Source organism: Notechis scutatus, chromosome 2 (assembly GCF_049901735.1).
Source record: "Notechis scutatus isolate UNSWTSFEM ecotype Mainland chromosome 2, rNotScu1.2, whole genome shotgun sequence".
NCBI lineage: Eukaryota > Metazoa > Chordata > Lepidosauria > Squamata > Elapidae > Notechis > Notechis scutatus.
Genome location: NC_142010.1, coordinates 200999852 through 201010467, shown reverse-complemented (window position 1 = coordinate 201010467; position 10616 = coordinate 200999852). Strand labels below are relative to the sequence as shown.

General features: G+C 40.2%; 1 protein-coding gene across 1 annotated transcript; it reads left to right on the top strand.

Moving 5' to 3' along the window:
* Nucleotides 1–4731: 4731 nt before the first annotated feature.
* LOC148132472 (uncharacterized) lies at nt 4732–9719 on the top strand. Its single transcript, XM_087954104.1, has 3 exons — nt 4732–5198; nt 5723–5859; nt 9204–9719. Exons 1-3 carry the CDS (start codon nt 5030–5032, stop codon nt 9411–9413), a joined length of 516 nt encoding a protein of 171 aa, XP_087810230.1. The 5' UTR covers nt 4732–5029; the 3' UTR covers nt 9414–9719.
* The last annotated feature ends 897 nt before the right edge of the window (nt 9720–10616 follow it).

Here is a 10616-nt window from a genome sequence, read left to right as displayed (position 1 = left end):
CTTTAACCTTAGACTGTCTACTATTGACCTCACCCCTTTCCTAAGAGGCCTGTAGGGGCATGCATAAGCGCACCAACGTGCCTACCGTCCCTGTCCTATTGTTTCTCTTATTCTTTTATTTTTCTTATATGTACCCATTTCATGTATTCACAACTATGTATACATTTATACTTATTATCTTGTAAACAATTGGCAAATCAAATAAATAAATAAATAAAAATAAATAAATAAATAGATAGATAGATAGATAGATAGATAGATACCCTATGACTATTATTAAGTATTGTACCTGATGATTCTTGATTCTTGATGAATGTATCTTTTCTTTTATGTACACTGAAAGCATTTGCACCAAGACAAATTCCTTGTGTGTCCAATCACACTCGGCCAATAAAGAATTCTATGATAGAGAGATAGATAGATAGATACTGTGTTTCTCATAATATAAGGCTGGGTCTTATATTTTTTTGAGCCCCGAAAAACCGGCTAGGCCGTTCTTTTCGGGGTGACTTAATTCCCCCCTTGCATCCTCATCTAGAGCGCCCTGCGGGCAGCCTCGCCACCAGCCGCTCCTAACGGGTGATCATGGCGGCCGCAGAGAGCTCCCTACTCCCACCAAACACCTTTGCTGCAGACCCAAGACCTTTGGCACCCGCTGCTGTTGCTTTCCCTTCTGCTCATTCCGCTGCCACGTTTGGAGCTGCCGCTTCCGTGTTTGGAGTGCTGCTGCCATTTGGAGTGCCGCCGCCATTTGGAGCACCACTGCCAAGTTTGGAGCTGCCGTTTCCGTGTTTGGAGTGCTGCTGCCATTTGGAGTGCCGCCACCATTTGGAGCACCGCCGTCATGTTTGGAGCTGCCACTTCCACGTTTGGAGCTGCCGCCGTGTTTGGAGTGGTGGTGGTGCTCCAAATGGTGGTGGTGCTCCAAACAGCGGCAGTGCTCCAAACGCAGAAGTGGCAGCTCCAAACGTGGCAGCAGCTCCAAATGCGGACATGGCAACTCCAAACAGCGGCAGTACTCCAAACAGCGGTCGGGTTCCAAACACGGAAGAGGCAGCTCCAAACGCGGCGGCAGCTCCAAATGCGGAAGTGGCAGCTCCAAACAGCAGCAGTGCTCCAAAGAGCGGCAGCACTCCAAACATGGAAATGGCAGCTCCAAACACAACGGCAGCTCCAAATGCAGAAGCGGCAGCTCTAAACGGCAGCGGTGCTCCAAACAGCAGTGGTGCTCCAAACGTGGAAGTGGCAGCTCCAAACACAGCGGCGGCATGGGCAGAAGGGAAATCAACAGTGGCGGGCGCTGAAGGTCTTGGGTCTGCCGCAAAGGTGCTTGGCAGGAGTAGGGGGCTTTCCGTGCTCTGCCATGATCGCCCATTAGGAGCAGCTGGTGGCGAGGAATTGCTTCCCATGGGGCGCTCCTAACAGCAAGTCCCCCCGCCCTTCCCCCCATTTTGCATGTTTTAAAATAGGCTTAAATTTGGGGGGAGGGGCTTAATTTGATTTTATGCCTAGAAAACATGCTGGGTCTTCCTATTGGGGGAGGTCATATTGTTGGAGAAACATGGTATTGCTTTGCCCTGATCAAGTTGTGTAGTCCATATGTTTTTGCAACGTAAGAGTTGCAGATTACATGATAATTTTTTCCTGAAACCAAATTGTTTATTAGAGAGTAGGTTGTTTGTTTCTAAGTGGAGGATGATGGATTGGTTAATGATTGATTCCATGATTTTAACAGGTGACGCAGCATAAAGAGATTGGTCTGTAATTTTCAACTAGGCTGGGGTTTCCCTTTTTGAAGCTGGGGATGATCGTGGCTTATGACCATAGTTTTGGCAAGGAGCTGGTCCTGAAAGATTTTTCAAAGATTATGCTTAGAGGTTCGACTATGGCAGTGGATAGCTTTTTTAAGAAGTAGGCACATATTCCATCCAATCCAATAGATACAGATGGTTTTAGATTGCGTAGTGCTTTTTCAACATTGTCTTCTGTAAAATCAATATATATTAGATCATTGTAGTTGTCTGTGGTTCAACTAGGAAATACTGGGCATGATCCATTGCTGTTTACAAATACTGAGCCAAAGAATGTGTTAAAGAGGTTGGCTTTAATAGTGTTGTCATTGCAGTCTTTACCATTAGGTCCTTTCAGGGGTGGGATGGATCTTGAGTCTTTTAGTTTGTTGTTTACAAAATTGTAGAAAACGCGGGTGGAATTGGTGCGTAGAAGGTTTTCTTCTTGTTTGATGTGATAATTGGTGCATTCAGTTTTTATCTGGTGGCATAAATTTTTGTATCGGCTTTTGAAGTTGGCAACGTGACCAGATTTGTTTTTCTGCCAAAGTGATTTCTTTTTGGATTGAAGCTTCCTTATTGTTATGGGTAATTTGTTTTTTCTGGTTTTGAGAGTTGTTAATGGTACATATAGTTTGATTACTCTTTTGACTTCAAGTAAAAATATGTTGTAATGGTCTTCTACAGCAGGGGTCGCCAACCTTTTGGACCTCAGGGACCACCAATCTCATAATTTTAGATCCCAGGGACCACTAACTGGTTCTGTGGGCGTGGCCTAATTTGTGGGTGTGGTTTGGTGGTCATGTGACTGGCTGGGCATGGCTTCTATGTAAATATTATAAATATTTATATAAATATTGAATTTTTTTTATAAAAAAAGAGCAACTTTTACCCAAAATCAGGCAAAGCAGGCAGATTGAATTGCTCACAGAATCACAGATTCATTCAGAGATCTATCTATCTACCATTGGCTAGCTCAGTCTGTCACATAAAATTTGCTTGCAAGCAAACTCATAAAATTTGCTAGCAAGCAAGCTCACAAAATTAACTCACAACACACCATGCATGTAAATATTGAATTTTTTATTTTTAAAAAGAGCAACTTTTACCCAAAATCAGGCAAAGCAGGCAGATTGAGTTGCTCACAGAATCATTCAGTGATCTATCTGCCATCGGCTAGCTCAGTCTCTCAAATTTGCTTGCCGTGAGTCTGCACTGAATTTGCTTGCAAGCAAACCTTCAGTCCTTAAGGGAGGTTCGGCTGTGCTGAGTCGAAGATCTAAAGACGAGCCAGAAAGCAAGAAATCCAACCATTTCCTGCTTCCTAGCTAATCTAAATCTCCTGGCACAGCAGAACAGATGATGGTCGGAAAAAGGAAAAATGGAAATTTAGCAGGCACGTTTACCGGGTAAGGAGTGAGTGGGTGGGGAGGGTTCCCGCGGGCCATGTGGGCGGCGCAGCCTTGTGTTTCTGCACAGTCTGGATTAATTGCTTTGTGGGGGTGCTCTGGGGGTTAGATTTCTCTGCGGCCCCCCAGTGGGCCGTGGCCTATCAGTTAGCAACCACTGTTCTACAGTATTGCATCCAGTGAATAATAATTGCCAATCAAGGGATGAGAGATCGTTGTTTATAAGATCATAGTTGCCTTTTTTGAAGTTATAATTGGGGATTCCATTGTTGTGATGATTTTTGTGTGGATGTACGTTGAGACAAAAGTTAATCATGTTGTGGTCACTGTTGGAAAAGGGTTCTTTAATTTGTATTCCATAAATTGAATTCAAACTATTGCAGAAGATGAGATCGAGACAGTTGTTAAGTCTAGTGTTGTGGGTTACTAGTTGTTCTAGTCGCAGATTTGTTGCTGCATTGTAGAAGTTTGCATGCGTGGGTTCAGTTGTACATTCGTTAAGGGTCCAGTTAATATGAGGTAGATTGAAGTCACCAAGAAAGATAAAAGCGTGTGGGCAGGATGCTGCCCATGTTAGTAGTGTATTTAGCTTGTTTGCATGTTCGATGTCATAATCAGGGGCTCTGTAACATAGTAAGAACCGAAATGTGATATTTAAGGACAGTTCATAGACAATGGTCTCAGGAAGAGCAAGCTCCTGGGTAACTTGGATGTTTTTTAGATGTAAGGACTTTTTATAGAAGATAGCAACACCACCTCCGGATTTCATGATCTGATTGGTAAACATGATAGTCTATTACTGTGGTAATGGAGTCAGGGAGAGATGCATTGAGCCATGTTTCACAGACAAATATGATGTCGAATTTAGCCATATTTAGTAAGAGGAGAAATTCAGGTATTTTATTTACAAGGCTTCTTGCATTGAGTAGCTTGCATTTAAGGCCAGTTGTGGTTGGAATAGAAGTAGTTAGGGGTGTGCGTGCCTAGTTTTGAGTGATATTGAATTGGATGGGGTAGGGTTGGATGTGGAGTTGTGGGTTGTGTGACTTTCTTTCGATGCAATCAGCTCGGTAGTCAATGTATAGATCCTTTTCTCCATTGTCTAGACGGTTTTTGAGTTCTGCGCAGATTTCACGGGAGCAGATTCTTTGCAGTATAGATAAGTCTGGTCTTGAGCGAAGTTTTTTATGGTTGGGATTGGTTTTTGCAATGGCGTTTATTGTATGAATGAATGTGTTTGCTGTACTCATTTTTGCATGCAACTCTACCAAATCTTGGGGCCACAGAGCCGTCACTGTATTTGCACCTAGGGCCATCTCTGGTTATTTCAATGATACCTTCAGGAGAGATGTTTGTTGTATTTGAGTTGCTTATGATATCGTGAATTTTGGTGATGTCGTCTGATTCATTGGTGTCTTGCTCTGAGCCCCAAATGGATTTCATAAGTTTGCTCAGAAAACAATAGTGGGCTGCTAGGGTCTTGGGTTTTGTTTAGAAGCATGCCCATCTGCTGCCAATAAAGACAAAACTAAGCAGAATTTTTAGAAGACATCTGGAACAGACAGGGTCCAGTTCAGGTGGCAAATAATTTTTCAGTTAAATTATGTTGTGTAATTGATGATTTGGAATCCAACCCTTCTTAGCAACTGTTTTTCAAAAGCATCCAGAAAACTTCCAGCAGGCTCGCAAAATATAGAATATGTTACCAGCGTCAAAAGGTAAGGGATTCCTATTCTAGAAGAATCTTTATCTCATTTTGCTTCTAGAATCCATTGGTAAAATGGCTCCAGGAGGATTCTGTTCATCCAACAGTTGCAACAGTTCCTTAGTATGGGTGCAGGTGACAGACCTCATCAACATTTTAGAAACCATGGAAAAGTTATTCAAGGCAGACTGAAAGAAGCTGCAAAAAAGATCGGCTCTCTGAGCAAAGAGAAACAGCAGCTGCTAGAGATGGTAAATAGACTAAGAACAGAACTTGGAGAAGGTTCAAAGAAAGGTAAGCTCATTGGAGAGAAGAATCTCAATTTTTGCTTAAGAAATTCAATCTCTTGAGATCGAAAAAACTAATGGAGTGAAGTACTGCATGTAGGCTTGTTGCCAAAGTTAAGAGGTCCTGGTCAGAGCTTGAGAATGAAATGCTGCTGAATAAGAGCACAGTTGCTCTCAACATTGAACATGATGGTATGAAACATGAACAGACTCAGTATTTGTTTCTTATTCTTGGCTATGAAAACCTTGATTACACCTCTAAGAGGTCAAGGTAGCAACTACTTGTTACATAATAGCAAAAAGCTCTTTTATATACTTCTCGTGTATAAAGGAAGATTCTTGAAATAAATACTTTTTTGTTTTGGTTCCTGGAGATGAAGAACAATGAAAAATGATATTATTGTATAACTAACCTGAGGTCAAAATAAATGCCTTGTAAGAGAATTTAATTTTAAAGCTAAAGTACTGGGACTCATCTTTCAATTTCTGTATAGCATAAAAAGTTCATTCTTTGTTTTGTCATCTCTGTAGGATTTCAGGATTGCAACGATTCAAAAAACGCTCAAAATGACACATTCTCTGGTGCCCTTTATCCCAAAGAACTTGTACAAGAAAGAAAGCAACATTTTCTAGCTTTAGAACATTTGCAATGCCATCTTACAACACAGGTAATATATTCTCTTTCAGACAATATGTCAGAATCCCATCCTTATACCAAGGACAAGAAGGTTGCTGTTGGAATCCTAGATCCTTTCTTCTTGATTGCAGTGATATATACAAACTGCAAAAGCCAGGCTCTGAAGAGTATTGTGAAATATCTCTGATTTTGCTATGCCCAGTTATCCAGATTCCATCCCTATTCCATGGAGAACATAGCTGAGGTACAATTCACCATTTATTTGAAGATTGTAGCAATGTGTCATTTTTGTGTTTCCATAAAGATTGATGGCATAATCTTGTTAGAAGAGACTTGGGTAATTTAATCAACATTATTGTTAATTTTAGAGTAAAAGTTGGCCGTATTTTTTTTATGTACATCTACACCAAGGGTGGGATTCTACCAGTTCGCACCTATTCGCTAGAACCAGTTGTTAACATTTTAAGCAGTTCGGAAAACCGATTGTTAGAACAAATTACTGGCCTAATCCTGTAAGGAAGGCAGGAAGGAAACATTCTGGTGTTGCTTACAGAAACTACCTCTCCCTTAACCCTTATTACATTCTTGGCAGGAATAGACTTCCTGTCTCAGGAACTTCTCTGGAATTTTTTCCCCCTTCTTTGCTGGTACTTTGCTTGTGTGGAGTGACCATTCAAAGTTACAATGGCACTGAAAAAAGTGACTTATGACAATTTTTCACACTTATGACTGTTGCAGCATCCCCACAGTCATGAGAGGCCAGGCGAGGAGATGCGTGCCTCGATGTGAGTGATATTGAGTTGGCCACGCCCAGCCAGTAGTAACATGACCACCAAGCCACGTCCACCCAGTCACATGACCACCAAGCCACGTCCACCACCTAAGCCACACCCACAGAACCGGTTGTTAAAAAATTTGAATCCCACCCCTGATCTATACCAAAGAAAGTAGGAAACCATCCTTTTTCTTTTCTTTTTTCCTTTTTTCACACTTTTACCTTGCATTTTGTCACCTTTTCCCTTTTTTCTGTTTTTGTTGTTGTTTTCTTGTTTGTTTACTTTTATTCATGGTTTTGAAATTTAATACAATCATGTTAAAAGAAAAAGGAAAATATCCTAAGCAGCAGCAGTTGTCCTGAAATAGGAGAAATCCTTTAAAAATATGTGGTGTTTTATAGTCTTAAATTACATCCAATGGAACATAAATATTTTCTTTGAAATAAATTTGTTTCGATAAGAATTTTTCCTTTACTTCAAGTGTTTATATATGCAATTGCATATAGCTAAATTAACATTAAATTGCATTAAAGCTTTTATTAATTCATTGAATTGTTATCTTAATTTCAGTTCAATCTTCTGATTCATTTTTCATGCCCTTACCAATTAGAACTGACAGCAAATAATTTCCTAACCATGTGATATTTTTTCCCCACAACAGTTGTCACTTATAACAAAATTAATATCAGTTACATGGGAAGTGCAACATGAGTCCTGACTAGATATGGACTCTGATTTGTATACACAACTCCTACCCAGTACAAAATGAGCCAATTTAGAAAAGTATTTAATTATCTAGGCAGAACAAAGATTCAGATTTTTCTACAGAGATATCTTTAGTTCAGAAGCACAGTACATTTGATATTGACATGTATCAAAGAGAGAAAAACAGTTTTTTAAAGTTGTAATAATATATTTTAATTGAGAGAAGAGGGATAGGGAGGATTGTATTCAGGGATTAACAGATCTGCCTTAAACAGAATGACTCTTGTGATTTATTACCTATATTGCAGTGATTGGACAAATTTGAGACCAGAAAGATATATATGAATATATTCATTGTCATCAAAATACACCTCATTGCCAATGGATTCTCATTTTTAGAGGCTCCATATGTGATGGTGCTCCCTTTTTTTCTTCTTTTTCTTTTTTCTTTTGCAGTCAATTATTTTTTTAAATTCATCCTCACTTCCATTCTAATTCAGTAGCTCACTGCAGACTTCCAGAGTCATTTGATTGTCCCTGGATTAGTTGGTTTATCAGATTTTCCCCCCTTTTCTTTTGCTGTTTCAAAGGTTTCATGACATGTGTTATTTCCAACCTTTAATTTTGTCTGAAGAAAAAAAATAACATTACAGCTGCAGTGAAAAGAACACATAATTTGAAAATAACAGCACTGACTTTTACAAAATGTGTTCTGTTCCATTTCCTTAAATTTTTACTCAAAATTTTATTCCATTTTTTATTGTTTAAAAAAGTATATTGCCATTTTTCCATAATAATGGTTAACACATCTCTGGTTTTCCTGACTCATACTCCACAATCAAAACCAATTCAGAATTTCTCTTGAAGACAACATTGAATATTTTCAAGACTGAATATCTATATGATGACCTGGGGTGTGGCACAAAGGTAACACAGTCAAATAAGTAGGAGACCCTTTGTTAGCTCCAACTTTGCCCCCAATGTCCTGGTTGCCTTCTGGTCTGGATAAAAACTCTCCCAGGAACAGCCTTTGGCTGCAGAGATTCAAGTCCAAAACTTTGTCAACAAAAACTTTATAAGTCCAAGACAAGATGAAGTCATTAATCCAGCAGGGCAAGAGAAGAAATTCCAGACTGGAAGGAACGGCAGTAAATCAACCCAATTGGGAGGATGCCTGGAACGCAGATAACCAAACTCAACACAAGATAAACTCATGTTTGTTTCCAGAAGATGCCATTCTTAGCTTGCATCTCTTTTAAACTCTCTTCCCGGGTGTGCCTAATGAAGGGAATCAGGGCCCTTTCTTCCTCCGTAAGCCATGCAACCTATGTTGCTCTCTTCTCTGTTCCTCCCTGCGTGTCCTAGGATGAAGAGGGGGTGGGCCTGGGTCTTCCTCTGAACTCCCTCTCCCTTGTTCTACCTCTCTCTTGCTCTGCCCAGCCAGACTTTGCCCTTCCCCAGTTTCCTCACAGCCAACGGAGCCACACTCCCGCTCTCTGTAAGCTGTTTGTCTTCCTCCTCAGATTCAGACTTTGACAGAGGCATGACAACCTCGCTGTGAACCAGAACACAACGTTCTTGAAAAGCCCAAATATTTACCATTTATTTACATAAACATGTGCTACAAATTACCATCCACAACTACCCCTCATGGAAATTAGAAAGATATATGACCCTCCATTCATATACCTCAACACCACAACTTCTGCAGTCTGAAATCTTCATCTCTACTTCTGGAGTATAAAAATTATTTAACCTATGTTTGTACATAAATTGTAATGGTACAGTTGCCTGTGTGGAAACCATAATGGGCCATTTAAACCTACCACTGCTTTGTGCCATTTTCCATCTATTTCCACATGACATTGATCTCGGACATTGGTCATTTTTACAGATTGGATCAGACTCATGTACAAGAAACTGCCCTGCAGATCCCTCAGTATCTAAAGCCCCTGTACTTCAGCAACCTCAACAAATCAGAAGAGAAAGTCCAAGCCTATCCCAACAAAGTCTATTATCATCCGGTGCGCCTAATTCCTTGGAGGAAATTTGGCAAATGTTAGAGATGGGATCGTCCTTCAGTTCTCAACCCCAAAAACATTGATCAAGGTATGTATAATGTATAAAGCCATGGTTATTTAATTTCAGTAATATCATTCCAATATAGCACAATGGTTTCTTGAACCCTAAATTTCTCTATTTTACTTATGGCAGATACTTATTGGTGTTTTCTTCATTTCCTTTACATATTCACTACCTTTGAATTCAGTGTTTCACTGAGTGCAAAACTAACACATTTATGTGCTCAATTAATCATTGGCTACAGATAGATCAGAATCTGTAGTATCTACACATAGATCAAACTATTTTCTGTGGAACTTTCTGGAAGACAGCATACTTGTCTCTAATCTCCCCCCCCCCCCCCCCCCGTATATTCCTTGGACATTCCACGATATCCAAGTGTAAGGAAGTGTTAGTTGTATTCTTGGGTGTTCTTTTGGTGTGCATTCCTACATGTAAACTGATTACATCCCATCTCCTTTCAACTGCATAAAAATCCAAGTCTGGTGTTCCTAAGCTATAAGAACATTTTATTTACATTTTATTTCACTGTTATTATTTTAGTTTTAATAAAATATTCATAGGTGGAAATACAATATTGTTTTTTCTTGGTAGAGATTAAACATAATTTCAGTCAATGCATTTTAAGATTTGTTGTAAGATTAAATTTTGTAAGATTCAATAATAGATTATTTGTTTACTTATTAGATTAGATTTTCTTATGGAACTCAAGTTGGTATACATAATGCTCTATCCTCCCAGGTTCCCCCAAAATAACCCTGTGAGATTTGCAAACAAGGTGATTTATAGCAGGGGTCCCAACCACCGGTCTGCGGACTGGTACCGTCGCGAACAAGTCCTACCGGGCGCTGGTTGCTGGCGCCGCCATCTTTTGATGAAAAAGTGCTTCCGGTGAGCTTTTCGGGTAGAAAGCTCACCGGGCTTTTCATCAAATAAGCTTTCCGGGTAGAAAGCCATTTCTACCGGAAAAGCTCACGAGGCGCGCCATATTTTTGATGAAAAGTGCTTCCGGTGAGGTCACCGGCACTTTTCATCAAAAGATGTGATGCTGGTACCGGGCACGGCGCCCAGCTGATGCCGGTACCGGGCCGTGGCATAAAAAGGTTGGGGATCACTGATTTATAGTGTACATATTAAAGTTGCAGCCCCCTACCACCCCAATACTACTAAAGGAAACCCTCAGAACCTATTAATAACCGAAGAGATTATGAGGGAAATGGAAACT